Source organism: Globicephala melas, chromosome 8 (genome assembly GCF_963455315.2).
Source record: "Globicephala melas chromosome 8, mGloMel1.2, whole genome shotgun sequence".
Lineage (NCBI taxonomy): Eukaryota > Metazoa > Chordata > Mammalia > Artiodactyla > Delphinidae > Globicephala > Globicephala melas.
The window spans coordinates 13,020,128-13,042,668 of NC_083321.1; the positions used below are offsets into that span (position 1 = coordinate 13,020,128).

Below are 22,541 nucleotides of genomic sequence, written 5' to 3' on the forward strand. Positions count from 1 at the left end.
GACTATACTATAAAGCTACAGTAATCAAGACAATATGATTCTGGCACAAAAACAGAAATACAGATCAATGGAAAAGGATAGAAAGCCCAGAGATAAACCCACGCACCTATAGTCAACTTATCTATGACAAAGGAGGCAAGGATATACAATGGAGAAAAGACAGTCTCTTCAATAGGTGGTGCTGGGAAAGCTGGACAGCTACATGTAAAAGAATGAAATTAGAACACTCCCTAATACCATACACAAAAATAAACTCAAAATGGATTAGAGACCTAAATGTAAGACCGGACACTATAAAATTCTTAGAGGAAAACATAGGAAGAACACTCTTTGACATAAATCACAGCAAGATCTTTTTTGATCCACCTCCTAGAGAAATGGAAATAAAAACAAAAATAAACAAATGGGACCCAATGAAACTTAAAAGCTTTTGCAAAGCAACGGAAACTACAATCAAGACAAAAAGACAACCCTCGGAACGGGAAATATTTGCAAACGAATCAACAGACAAAGGATTAATCTCCAAAATATATGAACAGTTTATGCAGCTCAATATTAGAAAAACAAACAACCCAATCAAAAAATGGGCAGAAGACCTAAACAGACATTTCTCCAAAGAAGACATACAGATGGCCAAGAAGCACATGAAAAGCTGCTCAACATCACTAATTATTAGAGAAATGCAAATCAAAACTACAATGAGGTATCACCTCATACCAGTTAGAATGGGCATCATCAGAAAATCTACAAACAGGGCTCCCCTGGTGGCGCAGTGGTTGAGAGTCCGTTTGCCGATGCAGGGGACGCGGGTTCGTGCCCCGGTCCGGGAGGATCCCACATGCCGCGGAGCGGCTGGGCCCGTGAGCCATGGCCCCTGAGCCTGTGCGTCCGGAGCCTATGCTCCGCAACGGGAGAGGCCACAACAGTGAAAGGCCCGCGTACTGCAAAAAAAAGAAAAAAAAGAAAATCTACAAACAACAAATGCTGGAGAGGGAGTGGAGAAAAGGGAACCTCCTGCACTGTTGGTGGGAATGTAAATTGACACAGCCACTACAGAGGACAGTATGGAGGTTCCTTAAAAAACTAAAAATAAAATTACCATATGAGCTAGCAATCCCACTCCTGGGAATATACCCAGAGAAAACCATAATTCAGAAAGACACATGCACCCCAATGTTCATTGCAGCACTATACTTACAATAGCCAGGTCACGGAAGCAACCTAAATGCCCATCAACAGATGAATGGATAAAGAAGATGTGGTACATATATACAATGGAATATTACTCAGCCATAAAAAGGAACGAAATTGGGTCATTTGTAGAGACGTGGATGGATCTAGAGACTGTCATACAGAGTGAAGTAAGCCAGAAAGAGCAAAACAAATATCGTCTATTAACGCGTATATGTGGAACCTAGAAAAATGGTACAGATGAACTGATTTGCAGGGCAGAAATAGAGATACAGATGTAGAGAACAAACGTATGGACACCAGGGGGGAAAGTGGCGGGGGTGGGGGTGGTGATGGTGTGATGAATTGGGAGACTGGGATTGACATACACACTAATATACATAAAATAGATAACTAATAAGAACCTGCTGTATAAAAAGTAAATAAAATTCAGAAAAAAGGGGGGGGGGGGGCTTGTGACTAAATAAGGCTAACTTTTTGACTACCTAGTCTTCAGCTCTCAATTTCTATTCGCTTCTCCATAACAATTCTGGAAGTAATGTTTAGATCCTGAGGTATATATAAATAATTCAATCTGGAGTCATGGGGCAAGATACTGACCCTGCTTTCTTCCATATATTCTGATCACGTTTTATTTCTCCAGTGATCTGAGGTGGTTTGCTATTAGGGGGCAGATCTAAATCAAAGCATCCCAAGGGCCTACGATCTGACCTCCTGGAGCTGTGAGTCCCCCCAAGCTGAGTCACAAAGCCCTGAAGCCAACTGGCTGCACCTGTATCCTAATGGTCAGTGCCAAGAGGGCCTCTCTGATTCTGTGGAAACCCCACCTACTCCCACCGTATATGCTCCTTCCCCTTACCCCTATATATCTCCCCACTGGTCTGAAATTTCGCCCCTACGGATTCACTGCTTTGGTTTTGCAAAGTCTGAACATCCTGTGCAACCCAACTCCTTTGAGAAGAGGCATGACATCTTGATTCTAATTAACTAAAACTTGGAAGTGGACGGGTGGGAGGACAGGGAAAGGACTGGAAGGGGGAGTGAGAGGAGTCCTGAAGCTTTGCTCAGGAAATGAGCATTGGCTACACTGGGACCAACCTCAGGGACACAGGAGTCCAAAGGGCTGTTTACACGCTGTGCCCTACACCCAAAACAAGACTTCTTCCGGGGAAGAGAGCCAGTGCCAAGGCTCAAATTCCACCCGAAGGAAGGGGTGTGGAGAAAGGCGCCCTATACCACCCCTCGCCCCAATTCTGCACCCGCTCTCGCTCTAGGTCAGGCCCGGCAGCACCCCGGCCCGAGGGGGTCGCTTGCTGTGCCGGCCACGGTCCGGCCTAATACAAGAGCCACCTTGGTACTGGGTCTCCGCGGGCAGAGGCAAAACCCACGCTCAGTGTTCTCTTTACCAAGACGAGGTCTTCAAGCCCTTTCTGCAGGGCGAGGTCGCGCTACATTCCCACGCTTCTCCGCCACGGCGGGATCGCGAACCTCCTACAGGAATTCCCTACATGATTCCTCCTCCCTCCATCCCTGTCCCCACCTTTAGCAAGATGGCGGCGAGAGCACTTCCGGCGTGTGTCCTTAAGGGTGCGTCCGGGCGGCTGCTGCAAGTGCCACTCAGCGGGTTCCAGCCTCTTTGCTGCACAGACTACAGCGGTGATGGCGGGCAGACAGTTCGGCTGGAGCCGGGTGGCTCTTCTCCAGCTCTTCCTTGGTGTTAACCTGATGGTGATGCCACCTACCCAGGCCCGGCATCTGCGTTTCGTTACCTTGGTAATGAGATGGGGTCGCCAAGGGCTCGCCAGTGCTAGGAGGGCACCGGCCTGCGGGTGGAGGGATGGGCGGGGCTTTGCTGGGGTCTGGGGTCCATTGGAGGAGGAGCTGGTTTAAGAAGAGACTACCGGCCTGCGGGGTTGGAGGCCAGGGTTCGCAGTTTTTGTGAAGCTCTGGGGTATTTGGGGGGGTAGGGTGTACGGAGTTCAGTATTAGAGGATAGGTCGGGTGAGTCTGCCTTGGGACAGGGATGTAGCTGAATGGTAAGAGGCTCGCGAAGAAAACCTTTGGTGATTTTTTTTCCAGTTTCCCCCACCATCTGCATTGCTTTTATTTCTTTTCCTTTCCCACCTGTACTTTTGATTTTCCCAAGGTCTCCAGTGACATTGCTTAGCCAAGTTAGAACCTCTGGAACCTGGAGGAAGTTACTGACTTCTGAGTTGGGGTCTTTTGCAGTTGGTAGAGTTAAGGCTTCCCAGAGTGAGTGACGGCTCCTTCTCAACATGGGGCAGAGTTTGGCTCTGTGTCCACATCGAGGGGACCCTTCTGACCTGTAGGCTAACCATTTTCTTCCCTCAGCTGTACCGACATGGAGACCGTTCGCCAGTGAAGACATACCCCAAGGACCCCTATCAGGAAGACGAATGGCCCCAGGGATTTGGTCAGCTAACCAAGGTGGGTCAGAAGCCAGCTCTCTCTCAGGATGAGCTGTAGAATGAGTGACCTCTAGAGCAGGCTGCAGAGCTTGGGGCCTCACCAAACTGCCTTTTCCCATGTGGGTGCTCATTTTGACCACATTTCTTAATCTTACTTTCATCTGTGCCTAGATTAAAATGGGCATACATAATGCCATGCACAGTCGGCCACTTAATAAATGACTCCTGGTATCAGATTAATCCACTCCTACTTTCAACCAGGAACTTAGAAAGCAATAGTGGCTAGGCCCTGTGGTAATTGTGAGCCATCCCTTCCCTGTGGGCCTCTTAACCCTTGGGTTTGCCCACAGGAGGGGATGCTACAGCACTGGGAGCTGGGCCAGGCTCTGCGACAGCGCTACCATGACTTCCTCAACACCTCTTACCACCGGCAAGAGGTAAGGCTGGGAGTTCTAGAGGCAAGGGAAATGGGAAGTGCTGTTCTCACCCTCTGCCCTCAGGGAGACTACGGGTGAGGCTGGGCACGCCTCCCTCCATGCACTTTTAGTTACAGCACAACTACAGGACAAGACATCCAAGGGCTGTCTAAAACAAAACCCTAGAGGCTGAGTTGCCCCTGCTTGGCTTGGAGAGAGGCAAAAGTGATCAAGCATCCAAGCTGACTTAAGGATCTAGCAAAGTAGTTTCTGACTCTGTGAAGTAACTCAGGCTTTCCATCCAAGACACTTACTGAGTACCTGTTATGGGGCAGGCACTATGCTAGCATTGCACATAATGGTGCGCCATACAGATCTGATCTTTATGCCTAGATGTTGTTATTGTTTCCTTGAGGGCCAGCCGTATCCTGATCTTGCCCTTTCTCACAGCTTATTCCTCCCTTTTCACAAGCAAATATCTCTGTTCCTTATTTTATTTCCTCTCCTGGTCTCTAAGACAGTTATAAAGGGAGGTGTGATTGAAGGCAGTTTCTGCCCTTAAGGACCCAGGCCTAGATAGGGAAACAGGTGTTGTAATAAACCAGGCAAGCAGACAGACCTGAGAGCCTTGTTGACTAAGCACTTTGGACTGGGAGGGGCTTTGAACTAGAGCCATTCCCACAGGAGTTCTTCACAGATGGGGGACAGCTACGCCCCCAGCTGAGTGGCCCTTGGCTGGGAAGAGGGATGAGGAAGGCCAGAGAAGGGGAGAGGGCCAGATGCATGGTTGATTTATAATTTGCTAGGTGACCATCAAGAACAGAACCACCCCTGGAGCCCCAGTGAGGGGCCAGAGCTCTCCCACCCCGCTCCCACAGATGAGACTTATGTTGTCATCTCTGCAGGTTTATGTGCGAAGTACAGACTTTGACCGGACTCTCATGAGTGCTGAGGCCAACCTGGCTGGACTCTTCCCTCCCGACGGGATGCAGCGCTTTAACCCAAACATCTCTTGGCAGCCTATCCCCGTCCACACTGTGCCCATTGCCGAGGACAGGGTAAGACCAGCCAGCTCTTCCCTAGAGGTGGTGACAGGGACAATTCTGGCCGTTGGCCTGCTGATCCCCGACTCCTTCTCTGCCTCTGCTTCCCCGCTTTGGTCTGCAGCTGCTGAAGTTCCCATTGGGCCCATGTCCCCGTTTTGAACAGCTGCAGAACGAGACCCGGCGGACACCGGAGTATCAGAATGAGAGTATTCAGAATGCAGTGAGTGGGGCTGAGGTGGAGGTCACCACACTGTCCTTTCCCCCAGGGCAGGACTGATCCCCTGATCCATTTTTCATAGCAATTTCTGGATATGGTGGCCAACGAGACAGGGCTTACGGACCTGACACTGGAGACCATCTGGAATGTCTACGACACACTTTTCTGTGAGGTGAGCCGGCTCAGGGTCCCCGGTGTGACCACTCTTCTCTCATACCTCGACAGGCCTAGGTGACCAGGCCAAGTAGAACACAGTGCCTGGACACCATGCTTACTGGGGAGGTCCAAGCAAGCCACCTCTTGTGAAACAAGGGAACTTCCCTCACGGGTGAAAAAGAACCTCAGAGTGGGAAACAGTTTATCAGTCGTCAGCAGTTCCTGCTTCTGTCCACCCAGAGCTCTCGTGGTATCTGACTCCATTCTGCTGAGTCACACTTCTCGCTCCCAAGCCTGCTTTCCTGTTCCCTGCAGCCTATGTCTCCTGGTTCCAGTCCCTCTGCCTCTCCTCTCCCTCCCCTCTCTCACACACACACACACACACAGGTACTGTCCCACGTGGGAAGAGAGCTGCTCTCCGGAGAGGCTCTGGCCTAGGCTGGGGAGCTAACCTGCCCGCTGCCGTACACAGCAGACACACGGGCTGGTCCTGCCGCCCTGGGCCTCGCCCCAAACCATGCAGCGTCTGAGCCGGCTAAAGGACTTCAGCTTCCGCTTCCTCTTCGGGATCTACGAGCAGGCAGAGAAGGCCCGGCTGCAGGGGGGTGAGTGACAAAAGCAGCATGTCACTCCCCTGTCAGAACCCTACAGCATTAGACATCTGCTACTGGGGGCTTCTTACATGCTTACTTCTCTGCCTGAGGTGTTCTCTGCTCTTTCAGAACCAGATCCCCCTAGTTATCCCGTCAGCCATCCAGTCTCCCCAGTTCTGCAGATACTTAACATGTTTGTCACTGTGTGAGTGACCACAGTTAGGTTTTTGTGCTTTTCTGCCATTCATATCCTTAAGTTTCACCCATGTCAGAAGACCCTCCCTTCCCTCAAATGACTTCCTACCTCCAGAGGACCACCAGGGGCCACTCTGAAAGGACGCTGAGAGTCATACACGTCAGTTTCTTCATCTGAGCACCCAAGGGAGTGCCAGCTGCCAGACCTTTCCAACATCTAGAAAGTTTTCAGAGCCTACACATGACAGAGTTCCCCTGGCCTGGAGCCCCCATCCTGTGTGCTCTGAAGCAATCTTAAGTTTATATTTATTCCCAACTGGAGTAATTCTTCAAACATGGGCAGGGCCTCGTAGCTCCTTTATAAATAAATGGGCAGGTTTCCGCACCTGTGAGAAATATAGATATCTTGTTTTGTCTTGCTTCCTTCTGTAAATTTGGAAGTTATTAGAGAGCAGGGGCTGCTGTAGAGTTTGCGTGGTTCCCCTGAATCTAAAGCGTTCTCTGTGCTGGTGATCAGACCCAGGACTGGCAGAGGGGGAGAGGACCTCAGATAGGTCTAGTCAGAAGACGGTGATGGCTGTAGCCACTGACACTGGGGACTCTCTCCTTCAGGAGTCCTGCTGGCTCAGATACGGAAGAACCTGACCCTGATGGCAACCACCTCCCAGCTCCCTAAGCTGCTGGTCTACTCTGCGGTAAGCTTCCACGGTCCCCAGTGTGCTGACGTCACGTAGGAGCTGGATCTCTCCTCTCTTCAGCGCCTGGGGGTGTGGGGGGCAGTGCTGATGGGGAGCCCTTCTCTCTTACAGCACGACACCACCCTGGTTGCTCTGCAAATGGCGTTGGATGTCTACAATGGTGAACAAGCCCCCTATGCGTCCTGCCACATATTTGAACTGTACCAGGAAGATACTGGGTGAGTGGAGCTATGGGTCTGCCCTGAGGAGAGGCGCTCACGTGGGGACTGTGGGCAGCTCCCATCTTGTCTCCTATCAACCCTCAGGAATTTCTCAGTGGAAATGTACTTTCGGAATGAGAGTAACAAGGCCCCCTGGCCGCTGATCCTGCCTGGCTGCCCTCACCGCTGCCCGCTGCAGGACTTCCTTCGCCTCACAGAGCCTGTTGTGCCCAAGGATTGGCAGCAGGAGTGCCGGCTGGCAAGCAGTCCTGCAGACACAGGTGAGCTGCTGCCTGCCTCCATGCTGGCCGTGTCCCAGAACAGCTTACAATTCATATCCACAGGTCTCGAGAGAGCTGATGCACTTCCAGCCGTCCTGTTGCAGGGATGGCAGTCCTTTAGCCAGCTCAGACGCTGCATGGTTTGGGGCGAGGCCCATCCTATCCCTAGACAGTTAATTTCCCACCCTGAGACGTACTCCTCACCCTCAGGCAATGCCCCTCTTCTTATACTAAGAGAAAATAAAAGCAACCGGGAGAAAACTGTCTTGTCCTCCCACCACCAGGTGTTCCAGCTTACTCGCTGGTACAAGCCACCACTTGGAGCCAGCCTTTCCACTTACACTCTGGGTCCATCTCTTCTCACCTCCACACGGACCCCGGTGCTCAGTGTTACTGCTCTCCTGGATCAGTGTCATCTCAAAGCCTAAAAAAACCTCTTTGGCCCACGTCCTTCTCCAGCTGCCACTCCTTTTCTCTCTCCCCTTTTCGGGTGTAATCCTTCAAAGGGTTGCCTAGACTCTGGTGTCACTACCTCAGTGCCCATTCTCTCAGACTCACACTGGACAGTCTTATGTCACCTGCCACTCCATGGAAACCACTCTTGTCAAGGACCAGTGACCTCCTCTTACCAAAGCCAGTGACCAATTCTTAGCTTCTCTCACCTCTCAGCAGCATTACAGAATCGATCACTCCTTCCTTAAACACTTCCTTGGCTTCTCTGGTTCTTCTCCTAACTCATAGGCAGCTTCCTTTACTAGCTTCTCCTCCCCACTAACCAGTGGATGGCCCAGGGCTCAGCCTCGCTCTTTCCCCATCCATGCCTGCTCCCAAGGTGAGCTTACCCAGCCTTATATTACCATCTCCATGCTAAGTTCTGTCTTTTTATGACTCACAGATTCATGACCTCTTCTCTGAGCTGCAGGTTCACATATCCAGCTGCTGACTTGAGGTCTCTACGTGGATGTCAACTAAGGCATGTCACAGTTGAAGTCTAAATCCAAATGCTCAAAAATCAATCAATCCATCCAAATGCTCTTCCCCCAAATCTGCTCTTCCTCCAGCCTTCCCCACCTTAGTAAATGGCGCATTAGCCACCTAGGTGTATAGCATAACCCAAAGCGCTATTCTGAATACCCTCTTCCTCAGACCCCACCTCCAGACCACTAGCAGATCCTACCAGCCCAATCTTTGAAGTACACGCTCTTGCTCCCTAGCCCTGTCTGCCATCATCTCTTGCCTGAAGTACTGAAAAGCTTCCTAACGTTCTTTCTGATTCTGTTCTTGGCTCTACCAGTGTTTCAGCACAACAGAGTTAATTTTTTTTAAACATAAATCAGTTCACATCACTACTCTTCTCAGAATCTTCCAGTGGCTTCCCATTACATTTGGAATAAAACCCAAGTTCTTGGGCTTCCCTGGTGGCACAGTGGTTAAGAGTCCACCTGCCAATGCGGGGGACACGGGTTCGAGCCCTGGTCTGGGAAGATCCCACATGCCGCGGAGCAACTAAGCCTGTGCACCACAGCTACTTAGCCTGCGCTCTAAAGCCCGCGAGCCACAACTACTAAGCCCGTGAGCCACAACTACTGAGCCCGCGTGCCACAACTACTGAGCCCGTGCGCCTAGAGCCCGTGCTCCGCAACAAGAGAAGCCACTGCAATGAGAAGCCCGCGCACCACAACGAAGAGTAGCCCCTGCTCGCTGCAGCTAGAGAAAGCCCACATGCAGCAACAAAGACCCAACACAGCCAAAAATAAATAAGAAAAATAAATTAAAAAACAAAACAAAAACAAAAAACCCAAGTTCTTTACCATGGCCTCCAGGCCCTACTTGGTCTGGTCCTCTGCCCTCATCTCCTGTGCTTGTGTATTCTGCTCTAGTGATACTGACTTTCTTGCTGGTCCTAGAACATGCCAAGCAAATTGCCTTTTGCATTTGCTTCCCGTCCACCCACCCCACCCCCTGACCCCTGGCCTCAGGACACTCTTCTCTCAGATCTTTTGTATGTCTCAGTGACTCCAGGTTCAAATGGTCACTTTCTCAGTGACACCTTCCCTGACTGACCTACCTCTCCATCATTTCCCCCTTACCCTGCTTTGTTTTCCTTTATGGCATTTGCCACTAATCCATCATGTCTATCATTTGCCTGTCATGGCATCTCCTCTCCTAGAATGTAAAATCTACAAGGGAGACTTTGTCTTGGCCCTCTGTGATATCCCCATTGTAAGAACAGCACCTGGCATGTGGTAGGCACTCAGATATTTGCTGAATGAACACTGACATGACCTTTCTCTCGCCCTCCCTGCCCCGTGCCCAGAGGTGATCGTGGCCTTGGCTGTTTGTGGCTCCATCCTCTTCCTTCTCATAGTGCTGCTCCTCACCGTCCTCTTCCGGATGCAGGCCCAGCCTCCTGGCTACCGCCACGTTCCAGACGGGGAGGACCATGCCTGACAACCACTCAGCCCCCTTCCCTCTGCCTCCTCGGGGAGGTGGGCTGGGCCTTGCTCCTGACTGTTGCTGCTCCCCAGCCCATGGACAGGAGACCCTGGGTTGGGCCTCCCTCTGGTCACCCCAGCCTAGATGAACAAGTGGGGCTCAGCTTGGCCTGTGGCACCTGTCACTCAGCATTCATGTGCCTGACGTTAACCAAGTACTATGTTGGACGCTGGCTTTCTCCAAACAGGATTTGCCTCCTGCATGCTCCCTTCTAAGGACCTGAAATGTAGACGAGTATTCAAGTTTCACTCAGGACCTAGGATAAAAAGGCTGAAGGAGTTGCCACTTGATCTACTTTGCCTCTCCATCAAGCCCTGCTCACTCTCTCTTCCAACCCAGAGTGTTTGGCAAATGGCCCAGAGGACACAGTCTTGCCTCTCAGTGCTTATTTTAGTGGGAAAAACTGCAAAACACTGGGGGTACAAACACTGGCCACCAAGGAACCAGATCACCCTAGAGCCAGCCAGCGAAGTTTTCCTTTGTCCAGCTGAAGCCACCATTAACTGGAGTTAGACATAATGCTTCCAGCATCTTTGTCACCCCTGCACCTTGAGCAGGTCGGAAGGATGTGGGTACTTGGGAGGGAGTCGGGGGAGGTGTGGGGGGGTGAGTTGTACAGAATCACGAAACTACTATCCCTCTCATCTAGGCTGGGATCTCCTGGGATCTGCCAGGGATCTCCAGCTGGCAGGTTGTGAGCTGAATAGCTCCTGACTGTGGCCCAGAATAGGGCTGAGACAGCTTCCAGAGAATGAAGGTTTTGGACTCTTAGTGCTGTTTTCTGTGCCTTTTCTTCATTTTGGGGACCTGAGAAGCCCTTTGACCAGGTCAGTGCTGGAAGACCCACTCAGAAGCTCAGTCGGGTATGGTTTTATTGGCCATGTGAATAGTGAACACAAATCGAAAACCACTACCTGATCCTCTGCCACTGCATGTCAGAGAGGAGAAAAGAGAAGCTTGGCTCCAGGCTAGATATAGCAAGGACCCTTGGGGCAGCTGGGTCGCCAACTCTGGAGTTTCTGGAGCTACGTCCAGAACAGTACATGCCAGTGTCCCAGTCCCAGTGTCGCAGTCCCAGTGCCCCTGCTCCAACCCTAAGGACTCGGATACCTCTGGCCCTTTAACACAAAGCCGCCTCTTCTCGCAGAACTTGTTCCCATGGGGCTCCAAGCCCTTGCTTGGCCCCCACCTTCATTAATGTCTCTCATTTACGCTTCCCAGCTTCCTCCTGGCTCCAAATGAGAATGTGATAACCTAGGAGGAGTGAGACCAGTCTGACTCGCACCATCCATTATCAGCCTCTGAAAACTTGGGGCTGGCGTGGGGAACCTAGGACTTGGTAAGGAGATACCAGGAAACTGGGCAGCAGCCAGGCATTGCTGTGACCAAGACAAAGCAAGAGGGATGGAGGGCCTAGGCCAAAGAGCCCGCTGTCCCCTGGTCATCATCTTTACTGACTATGACCCTGGGGTGAATGGAGCAGCACTAAGCTGAGGTTAACCTGCCCTGAACCTTGGGGAGTAGGGTGGGCTTTACCAGCCTGAGATTCACTCACCCATCACAGAGGCCAGTGTGTCCCCCATGGGATTGAACTCATTGAGCTGCAGAGACAAGGGGATAAGCATGAGGAGGGAATGAGGGTACTGGGAGAAGGGCACATAAGGATTAATTTCTGGTCATTTTTGATGCAATAAGGTAAGGTGAATCCCTGCTTCCTCCCATTATTATTTGAGGGCCCAAGCCTCACCGACATGATACCAGAAGATTCTGGGTCATACAGCTGATACATCATCTTTCCTGAGCTTCCGTCAAACACATCGATCGTCCTTAATTCATGGGAGGTACAACTTTTGAAATTAGGATCTGGGTATCGGCCCACGACAATGAGGTTGTACCGAGGATGCCAGGTTGCCTAGGAGATGGAGAGGCAGGTCACAAGAGTAAACGCAGAACACTGTCAAGAGGGACATCAAAAGTATCTTTGCCACTAACAACACTTGTTCATACAACTGCCAACAATTTAATAATGGAGATAAGACCTACATGAAACAACAGGAATGGTTTTCAAGTGCGTGCGCATCTACCGTTGCAAATTTAAAATCCCCAGCTGGCCTCCCTGACCCTTAGGACACCTTCAGGCCTTCTCTCTCCTTTGCATTTCCTGAGATCATACCAACTGATAAATGTTTTAACATCAGCCCGACCCAGACATGAACCAAAGAGGTAAGCCTACAAAGCGAAAAGCCTCCGGTAAGCAAAACCAAATAGGACCTAATAAGTTCTGAAGTAATCCCACTACTCTCCCTCCTCCATCAAAGTCAATGAGTTGAGTAGAAAATGGCTAGTGACTGAAGAAGGGGAGGACACCTGTGTTCCTCAGATCACCCTGCTCAAAACAGATCTGGCAGCTGTTGGAATGACAGAACTTGATGGGATTTTCCCAAGAAAGCTTTTCAAGGAAGTTCTGAAGGAGAAAAGACATGGTTAGCAGGAAGGAAGAAGTGCTACCGGCAGTGGCTTGGAAATAAGTCACAAACAAGTCACACCTGGGATGCTGTTGGTTGGGCTGGCTGGATACCAAGTGGGAGATAAGGAAGGAAGGATCCATGGGGAACACCAACTGCTAAAGGACCCTGATGTTACTGAGAGCTTGGATTTGATCTGAGGTACGTGGGGGCCACTCTACTACCAAGTCATCACTGTTTACTGAGTACTTACTAGGCGCTAAGCATGTTGCCACGTGCTTTAAGTATAAGGATTTATCCTCACAACAACCTTGTCAGGCAGATACCATTATTCGCTTTTTATAGACCAGGAAACTGGGATCCAAAATTTGAGTAATTTGCTCAAGGATTCTAACCCCGGGGGTGTCCGCCTGCCTGAACTATGCTATACTGACTAGAGAAGTACAGGCATGAGATCTGGAGGTCTGAAGAGGGGCTGTGGTTCTAGGAAAGAATATATACTAGTAAAGCAGAAGGACTGGCAGAGTTCAGACTGCTTGGGGCATGAGCAGGAAAGAATCACAGGACTTGAAGACTGTAAGCCTTAGGGACTGAGGCCAGAGAAGCCGCTAATGAGGGCTAAGATTAGCTTGCAGATCAGCTGCACACACAGGTAACTGAAACTAAGGGCAGAACCGAGGGTTAGGATCTCAGAAAGTGCCCACAGTGAGATCTGGGCTGCGTGGAAAAAACTCAGGGAAATGAGCTTATCAAAGAGACATGAAGAAAACTCAGCAAAATGGGATCACAGAGCTGGACAAAAGGTGCAGAGAGAGCCAGAGAATAAGAGATTGCTTTGTGTCAGCACAGGAAGAGGTCTAGCATTGAAGGCTTCTGTATCTGCCCCCTTCTCCCCACCCTGGTAGACCTGATCCATCCCACGATCACAGCTCCCTTCCCTCCATTACTTACCTTGATGGGTGTCAGGTGCTGGAAGTGGCGATGAGGGTGTGGGATCAAGCTTGGGGGGCAGTCCCACTGGGAGGCAGAGTAAACACGGATCTCACTCTTCTGGTCAGTGGTCAGGAGCTGGGCACCGTCGGGACTGAAATGAGCTGGCAAAGTGAAAAGCCCCTGAGCTCAGGGAACCACGGGCCCCCTGTTGTCCTGGCCCTCACAGGCCTCTTGCAGGGGCACCCTCCCTCCCTCTCCTTTCTAGAGACAGGTGGAAGGGAGGTGAATCTGGGCTGCGAACAAAAACATCCTAGAGGCTCAGCAGCTGATACGAGCAGCTAGAGTCAGAAAGGCTTCAGGACTTCAGCTTGGCCGATGCTATCAGGGGTATAAAGGTTTGGCCTAGTGGCTTCTACACTTTGAGGGAAAACCCCTGAAGCGGTCGGGTCAGCAGGGTCTGCAGGAAGGACGAGGTCTGGTATATCACACCTGCGTTGACGGGATGCCTGTGCAGCAGCGAGTAGAGGAAGCTGGATTTCCCTCTAACCTGGCGCAGGTCCCAGATTTTCACTGTTTGATCTACGGAGGCTGTGGCCAGGAACCAATCACAGCACGGGTTCAGGGCCACGTGGGTCACTTTCTTTTTGTGCATTCTCAGATTCCAAAGCTGCAGAGAAGAGCTCGGTTCAGGTGGGGGGTGCAGAACCGAGGCTGGGGGTCAGGGAGGGAAGGGGAGGACCTAGGCTCCAGAGAACGCACCTCCCTGCCGTCCATGTTCAGCAGGATCACGTTCCCCACGTTATCTCCTGTGACCACCACTCGGCTTCTGACAGACACATCCAGGCTGCAAAACCAGAAGCTGGAGGGAGAGACTGTGCTGTAAGATTCTTGGGGACAGAGGCAAGTTCCATTTATTCACTGTTGCAGCTCACGTATATTAGACAATAAATATTTGTTGAATGAATGAATAACTTGTCGTGGACTCCCAGTGAGGAGCACTCAGACTTGTCTACCATCCCCACAGAGGTTGTGGGGGTGGTGGGGCTCAGAAACTTGTCCAGTTACTGCCGGGCCCAGGATCCTCAGCTACTCAGAGTCCCTGAAGCAGCCAAACCCAGAGCCATAACGCAGGTCCCCAGGCGGGCTTGCCCCCTTCAGCCCTGGGTCCTGAGGAAGACTCAGGTATTGCTTTCTCCCTTCACCCTCCACCCTTGGTCGGGCCAAAGGAGATGTGACACACCAAACAGGGACTGCCCAGCTCTGTTCCTCACAGCTGGCTAGAAAGGAACTTCTGCCCCCTTCTGAGCATTCAGGGGGAAAGGCACACACAACTCAGAAGCTGTATCTTGCTCTTTTGTCCCTCAGACTACGTGATGTGAAGAGATGGGGTTGGAGGGTGCTTCAGGGATCCTGATACCCAGCCAGGAGAGCTCAGATTCACATTTTTTTCCCTCAAATCCTTGCTACACTGCCTTTTGCATCCCTTGTAAACATCTTTCAGGGGGAGGGCTTCTTGTGGAAGAGTAAGTCTATTCTATCACCTGTCCTATTGCTCCTGTATTTCTTACCCCTGTGGGGCAGCCCAGTGCTAGTTAGACCCCCACACCCCCAAATACTTAGGGAGCAGAGTCATGTCTCTGGCTAGAAATCAAAGTGACAAGCATTTTGTAATTTCTCCAGCCACTTGCTTTTGGGGAGTCCAGAGTGCTTTATGGACATGATTATATCCATTTAAGCTTCCATCAAGGAACTGGTCAGGTCATTACATCCCAGTGAATGCAAGGAATGGAATCTTAAGTTCTTCATTCCTGGTCCAGGCTTTAAGTGGCTTTCTAGACAAATGCCATGTTGACTTGTCCAGTGAGAATCAAGGTCTAGTCTAATACAGGAATGACTGACATAAGAGCTGAAGCTCCAGAACCGCTCCCTGAAGCAGTAACCCACCTGGCCCAGAGTAAGAGCAGCTAAAGAAAAAGACTGAGAAAGAGAGGGAAACGTGGAAAGGAGCTAACACCTTTCCTTTCTTCCCCGTGCCAGGTTTGGGTGAAAGAAATGGGACCTGGATGCTCTCGCCAGAACTACACCGAGAGCCTAGAAGCCCTTTCCCCTCTGAGTTAAACTACTCACTTGCAGGTGCCTGAGCTGGCAAAAACTCGGAGAGTGTTGCCTTTAAAGTCTTGCAGCCTAGTTGTTCCCTCCATTGAGGAGGTGAAAAACTGGTTGGTATTGAGAGGGTTAAACTTCAGCCCAGTGATGCTCCCTCCAGCTCCAATCTAACACAAGGAAGAAAAAAGCCAGTGAGTGACAACGGCCCAGGAAGAGGACCAGGCCTGGGTGCACATACTCCGCTCAGACACAAGAGCCAGCCAGACTGCACTTGGGGCCAGGCCAGCTTAGATGCCTAGACAGTAGGATGCTCTCCACAGTACTGTTTCTTAAGGTTTTAGTTTTAATTTCATACTTTTTAATTAACATACAGTAAATTTGTTGTTTTTGGTATACAGTTCTACGAATTTTAACACACGTATAGATTTGAATAACCACCACCAAAATTAGGGTGCGGGACAGTTGTGTCACTTCCCCCAAAATCCCTTGTGCTCTCCCATTGTAGTCCCATCCTCCCCCCGACTCCTATCCCCTGGCAACCACTGATCTGTTCTCCATCACTATACAGTTGTTTTGCCTTTGACAGACTGTCATATAAATGAATTATACGGTATGCAGCCTTTTGAGACTGGCTTCTTTCATTTCCCTCAGTGTAATGCCCCTGAGTTTCATCCAACTTGCTGTCTGTATCTATAGTTCATCCCATTTTATTGCTGAGTATTCCATTGTGTGAATGTACCATAATCTGTTTATCATATAACTGCTCTTTTCAGAAGAGCTTCAGCTTGGAACAGTGGCTGGGTTAGGAGGGCTGATGTCAGATCTGAGCTCCTTCCTGTTTTTTCCAGACATCTCAGACAATGATGATGAAAATAATCATGACATCAGTAGCATAACCTTATTAAGTGTTTATTATATATCAAGCACTGTTTTAAGAACTTTACATCCTCAAGGCTCTTCCTCCACTTCTCCCGTATGCTGTTGCTATTCCAGCCTTAGTTCTACAAGGCCTCTTACACAACATCCACTTAACTCAATCAGCATACTAACTGGTACTTTCCATTCCCTCTCTAAAACATTCTGATGCCCATGGTTCACCAAACCCTGCTGCTATATGATAATCTGCTCCCACTAGCTGAGTTCTATGCTTACGAAGGGTTAGTTGTGTTTGTTCTTAAACCTATGTATGCCAGTTGTAGTTTGTGTTGTAATCATGTAATTTAATTTACATGATGTGATTTATTAAACATTTAAACTTTAAACACTTAAAACATTTCATCAAACGTAATTTAATTAAACTGATGAAATATGTGCAAAAAGAAAGACTATTGTTATTTCTGTGAAATCCATATGAACACTTTGGAAAAACTAGATAAAAATGATTTGCTAAAAAAAAACGATTTGCTAAAAATAATAGTTGTTGAATTAAGCATGGGTGAGATACTTATAAACAATTAGGGTGGGAAACAGTAATAAAAATTTAAAAAGAATCTGCAATCAGATTGCTCCACAACTAATTTTAAGTTATGTCTCCACTTTTGGGGAATGGAAACTAGACCCTATAAAAAAGGCATTATGGATATGGTTTATGTAAGACCAGGTGAACCCTAATCAGTGAACACTTACTCCAAGAAAAGGACTGGCCCTATGTCAAAGCGTTAGTAATAAACACACGTAAACAGTTTAAGGTAAAACGCATGAGCGTTCTAGCAAGGGTGGGCTAAATGGTTATGACCAGCTCTTGCACTGAGAAGGACTAACCAAACCTGGACAAAATATGAAAAAGAGATATGTTTGAGACTTCCAATTCCAGTGATGGTGGGTTAGCTGGTGTCAGGCCAACCTTCTGTCAAGAAAAACTAGAAAAGACATAAAAAATACATGTTTTCAAAGGAAAGTCTGAAGTCAACGAAGAGCTATCAAGGCATCAAGGACTTGAAGAGAAGAGAGAGAGAAGAGAAGCAGAGAGGTACGCCTGACATTTCGATGCTGCTTTTCCTCTTGAGTCGTATGCAGATAAGAAAGTGGTGGCTGAGAAGCTGAAGAGAGGTTCTGTCCGTCTCAAGAGGGGCAAAAACTGGAGTTCAGACCTGTCAAGGAGGAGAGGTCTTGGGAAAAACCCAGCTTTTAGCTAGGATCCCCGAAACCCTAAAAATAAGAGCAAACTGGAAACAGACCATCCCTCACAAAGACTGAAGTCCAGATTCAAATCATTTCAATCGCTGATCAGATTAAGATGATCTGATTCCACCTGACCTGCCTGCCAGAGGAAAGAAATTCTTTCTGGAGGAAAATAACAGCACTCAAAACTTCAAATTATATCTCTACAAGTTTTTATATGCAATATTTGGCATCAAATCTAAAATTACCCAGAATATCAAATAACCAATAACTAAGAGAAAAAACAATAGTTGAAAGACACTCACAGGAGATCCAGGTATTGGTGCTATTAGACACAGGCTTTAAAATAACTGTAATTAGTATACATTTAAAAAATAGGCCTAATTTAAAAATGGACAAAGGGAATTCCCTCGCGGTCCAGTGGTTGGGACTTGGCGCTTTCACTCCTGTGGCCCAGGGTTCAATCTCTGGTTGGGGAAGTAAGATCTGGCAAGCTGCACAGTGCAGCCAAAAAAAAAAAAAAAAAAAATGGACACAGGATTTCAACAGACATTTCTCCAAAGAAGATACACAAATAGTCAGTGGCACATGAAAAGATGCTCAACATCATTAGTCATTAGGGAATTGCAAATCAAAACCACAATGAAATACTATTTCACATCCACTAGGATGGCTATAATCAAAAAGACAATTACAAGTGTTGTAAGACAGCCTATGGAATGGGAGAAAATACTGCAAACTATATATCTGATCAGGGGTTAATATTAACAATATATAAAGAACTCGGACAGCTCAATAGCAAGAAAACAATCTGATTAAAAATGGGCAAAGGATTTGAATATACATTTTTCCAAAGAATATATACAGATGGCCAACAGGTATATGAAAAGGTGCTCAACATCACTAATCATCAGGGAAATGCAAAACTACAATGAGATATCACCTCACACCTGTTAGAATGACTATTATCAAAAAGACAAGTGATAACAAGTGCTGGCCAAGATGTGGAGAAGAGGGAACTCTTGAATACTGTTGATGGGAATGTAAATTGGTAGAGGCATTATGGAAAATAGTATGGAGGTTCCTCAAAAAATTTAAAATAGAACTACCATATGATCCAGTAATTCCATTTCTGGGTGTATATCAAAAGGAAATGAAATCAGTTTCTCAAAGAGTTCTGTCCTCCTGTGTTCACTGCAGCATTATTCACAATTGCCAAGATACGGAAACAACTTAAGTGTCTGCTGATGAATGAATGGATAAAGAAAATGTGGTATGTGTGTGTGTATAATGGAATATTACTCAGCCTTAAAAAAAAGGAAATCCTGCCATTTGCAACAACATGGATGAACATGGAGGACATCAGACACAGAAAAACAAATACTGAATGATCTCAATTTCATGTGCAATCTAAAAAAGTCAAACTCACAAAGGCAGAGAGTAGAATAGTGGTTGCCAGGGGCTGGGGTGGGGGGAGGGGAATGGGGAGATGTTTGTCAAAGGGTACAAAGTTTCAGTTATTCTTGAGATCTAATGTACAGCATGGTGACTATAGTTAATATACTGTACTGTATTCTTGAAATTTTCTGAGTAGATAAGTGTTCTCAGCACGCATGCGCGCATGCACACACAAAAAACTATGTAAGGTGATGGATGTTAATTAGCTTGATGGTGTAATCATTTCACAGTACATACATGTATTAAAACATCATGTGGTACACCTTAAATATGTACAATTTTTGTCAGTTAAGTGTTGGTGAGGATGTGGAGGAACTGAAGCCCTCCTACATTGCTGGTGGGAAAGTGAAATGGAGCAGTTGCTTTGGCAAACAGGCAATTCCTCAAAAAATTAAACATAGAGTTACCATATGACCCAGGAGATATATACACCCAAGAGATATATACTCAACAGAAATGAATATGTTGATGTAAAAACTTGTATGCAGATATTCATAGGAGCATATTCATAATGATAGTTAAAAAAGCTAAATATCAATGACTCAAACATCCATCTCAAGGAGCTGTAAAACAAACAAGAAGCTAAAACCAAAGAAAGTAAAAAAAAAAGAACAGAAATTAATGAAATAAAACAAATACACTGTGGAAAGAATCAACAAAGCCAAAAGTTGGTTCCATGAAAAGACTAATATAATTAAATTGATAAATCCCTGGTGAGAATGACCAAACAAGAAGGCACAAATAACCAATTTAATGAATGGAAAAGATTATCAATATACATCTTAGACATTTTAAAAGATAATAAGAGGACATCATAAACAATCTTTTGCCAATAAATTTGAAAACTTAGAGTTAATAGTCAAATTCCTAGAAAAGTACAAACTTGCCAGACTGACAGAAGATGAAAAAGAAAAATCTGAATATGCTGGTATCTATTAAAGAAACTGAGTCACAACTAAAAACTTTCTTGCAAAGTAAATTCCAGATCCTAATGGCTTCAGTGGTGAATGTACTAAATATTTAAGGAAGAAACAATCTTTTTTTTTTAAACTTTATTTTCAAACTATCTCAAACTCATAGAAGAGTTGCAAGAATAGCACAAGGAACTGTTTTTCCGGAACCATTTGATAATAAATTGCCAACATGATGTCCCATCACACTCGAATACTTTATTGTGTACTTCCTACAAGAATACTCTCTGACATAGCCACAGTAAAACCGTAAAACCACCAAAACTTAGTGGTATCTAAAGTAGTTCAAGCTCATAGAAGCAGAAAGTAGAACTGTGGTTGCCAAAGGCTGGAGGGAAGGGGAAATGGTGAGTTGTTATTCAGTGGGCACAGTTTCAGTTTCACAAGATGAAAAAGTTCTAGAACTCTGTTGCAAAACAATGTGAATATAGTGTTAGTGCACTGAAAAATGGTTCAGATGATACATTTTGTGTTATGTGCTCTTCCCACAGTTTTTAAAAGAAGCAGTATCACTTGCTAGAAATATAACTGTAAAGGTAAGAGTGAAAAAAATAACATTTAAATGAAAAAATCGACTATAACTAATAAACCAAAACAAACAAAAAACAGTGTAGTTTACCACATTAATAGAATAGAGGAAGAAAATCATTGCTGACCTCAAGAGACAAAAAAGTATTTGATGAAATTCAATTATAATTCACGATAAGAGCTTCTGGCAAACTATGAATAAAAGAGGAACTTAATCTGATAAAAAGTATTTAAAAACAAGTTTTAAAAACAAACAAGCTCTTAGGTATATACACAAAAGAACTGAAAACAGTTCTAACAAAAACTTGTACATGAACATTCATGGCAGCTGAATCATAACAGCAAAAGGCAGAAACAATCCAAATGTCCATCAACAGATGAATGACAAAACAAAATTTGGTGTATTCATACAATTGAATATTATTCAACTACAAAAAGGATAACATGGTTGAACCCTGAAAACATTATGCTAAGTGAAAGGAGTCAGACCCCAAAGGACAAATATTTATTGTATGATTCCACTTATATGCAGTACCTAGAATAATCAAATTCAGAGACAGAAAACAGATTAGTAGGGCTGAGGGGAGGGGTAATAGAGAGTCATTGTTTAATGGGTACAGAGTTTTGGCGATGAAAAAGTTCTGGAGATGGATATTGATGATGGTTGCACAACAATGTAAATGTACTTAGTACCACTGAGTTGTATGCTTTAAAATGGTAATTTTCATGTTATGTATATCTTATCACAATAAAAAGTAGCAGAAACCTTGTTTAATGACAAAAAATAAAAGCCTTCTATAATCAAGAATAAGACAAGGGGCTTCCCTGGTGGCACAGTGGTTGAGAGTCCGCCTGCCGATGAGAGGACACAGGTTCGTGCCCTGGTCCGGGAGGATCCCACATGCTGTGGAGCGGCTGGGCCCGTGAGCCATGGCGGCTGAGCGTGTGCATCTGGAGCCTCTGCTCCACAGCGGGAGAGGCCACAACGGTGAGAGGCCCGCATACCGCAAAAAAAAAAAAAAAGAATAAGACAAGGATGTCTGTTATAGCCAACATTCAACAAAGTAGTAGAGGTCTTAGCCAATGGAATAAGGCAAAAAAAGAAGTGAAAAAATGGTAAAGTGAGAATTCAAACTCTCATTTATTTGTAGATGACAAAACTGTGTAGGAAAAAAATTTAAATCCTCAGAGAAACTATTAGAATTAGTTAAGTATGAATTTCTACTTCCAGCTATGATGGAGTGTCAGAAACCAGATATATCCTCCTGCCTTACACAACTAAAAAAAAATGAAAAAATACATGAAATGAGTTTTCAGACATTGGGCAACAGGCAGCACAAGACAAGAGGGCAAGAAATGAGGTAGCCCTGCAATTGTCCCAGCTTGCTGCTTGGAAAGAGTATCCAGGCTGCAGCACAGGGAGAGAGGACCCAAACAGCCTAATAGTCTCATTAAGCTGAGGTGACAAGTTGGGAAAGCCAACAAGGCAAGAATTTGTGGGGGAAAATGCTGGAGGGGGAGATATACAGAGAGAGCATTCTGGAGATTTTCAGAGGGGTCCCCTCAGGCCTTGGAGTAAATATTGTTGGGTAAATATGTATAAGGAAACTACATAAGGCTGAGGTAAAACCACGAGAAGTGAGTAGAAGGAGAAATCCTCAGAACAGTCTGTATTCTCACCATCCAGAATGAAAAAATTCTTAATATACAGAACATTGAGTAGAGTCCTCAGAAGGGTACTGCCTCAGGGTGAGGTCAACTCACATCTAAACTACAGGCTGCCTTAGACCCATGCTAACTGGAGTAGGTTGAATAATGGTCCCCCAAGATGTCCATGCCCTGATCCCTGGAACCTGTGAATATTACTTTAGATGACAAAGGGACCATTTTTAAAGCAGCCAAAAGAAAAAATGAAAAATCACATGAAGAGGAACATAAGAATGAGAGTAAACTTTGCATCAGAAATTATCTTTAAAGTACTAAAAGAAAAAAAAAAGCCCTATGAACCTAGAATTCTATACCCAGCAAAATTACCTTCAAA

General features: G+C 46.7%; 3 protein-coding genes across 9 annotated transcripts in view; 1 reads left to right on the forward strand and 2 right to left on the reverse strand.

The window, feature by feature from the left end:
* Positions 1-2,950, reverse strand: part of NR1H3 (nuclear receptor subfamily 1 group H member 3) — a 17,778-nt gene extending 14,828 nt beyond the window's left edge. The window contains exon 1 of the mRNA XM_030864498.3: positions 2,598-2,950. The gene's annotated coding sequence lies outside the window, so the exon portion shown is untranslated. The remainder of the gene's footprint in view (positions 1-2,597) is intronic.
* DDB2 (damage specific DNA binding protein 2) overlaps positions 1-22,541 on the reverse strand; it is a 39,354-nt gene that overhangs the window by 6,910 nt on the left and 9,903 nt on the right. Inside the window, exons 4-10 of one of the 4 annotated variants that reach the window (XM_030864506.2) lie at positions 15,444-15,589; positions 14,076-14,175; positions 13,806-13,983; positions 13,335-13,477; positions 11,666-11,830; positions 11,474-11,519; positions 10,773-11,172 (exon numbers count right to left, since the gene is read on the reverse strand). In XM_030864506.2, the coding sequence (XP_030720366.1) occupies positions 11,123-11,172; positions 11,474-11,519; positions 11,666-11,830; positions 13,335-13,477; positions 13,806-13,983; positions 14,076-14,175; positions 15,444-15,589 (828 nt within the window). In that variant the 3' untranslated portion in view covers positions 10,773-11,122. Of the gene's footprint in view, positions 1-10,772; positions 11,173-11,473; positions 11,831-13,334; positions 13,478-13,805; positions 13,984-14,075; positions 14,176-15,443; positions 15,590-22,541 lie in introns of those variants that run through there. The other 3 variants (XM_060303239.2, XM_060303237.1, XM_060303238.2) reach the window with 3 other exon arrangements.
* On the forward strand, positions 2,795-14,280 carry ACP2 (acid phosphatase 2, lysosomal). 4 transcript variants are annotated; one of them, XR_009564853.1, is made up of 12 exons: positions 2,797-2,964; positions 3,544-3,639; positions 3,971-4,057; positions 4,942-5,094; positions 5,204-5,302; positions 5,382-5,471; positions 5,928-6,060; positions 6,856-6,938; positions 7,053-7,159; positions 7,247-7,422; positions 9,740-12,584; positions 14,097-14,280. XR_009564853.1 is itself a non-coding variant. In XM_030864509.2 (11 exons), exons 1-11 carry the CDS (start codon positions 2,851-2,853, stop codon positions 9,871-9,873), a joined length of 1,269 nt encoding a protein of 422 aa, XP_030720369.1. In that variant the 5' UTR covers positions 2,795-2,850; the 3' UTR covers positions 9,874-14,280. The 4 variants fall into 4 exon arrangements, 2 of the variants coding, with proteins under 2 accessions (XP_030720369.1, XP_060159224.1); XR_009564854.1 differs by having other exon boundaries at positions 14,100-14,280; XM_030864509.2 differs by having other exon boundaries at positions 2,795-2,964; positions 5,931-6,060; positions 9,740-14,280.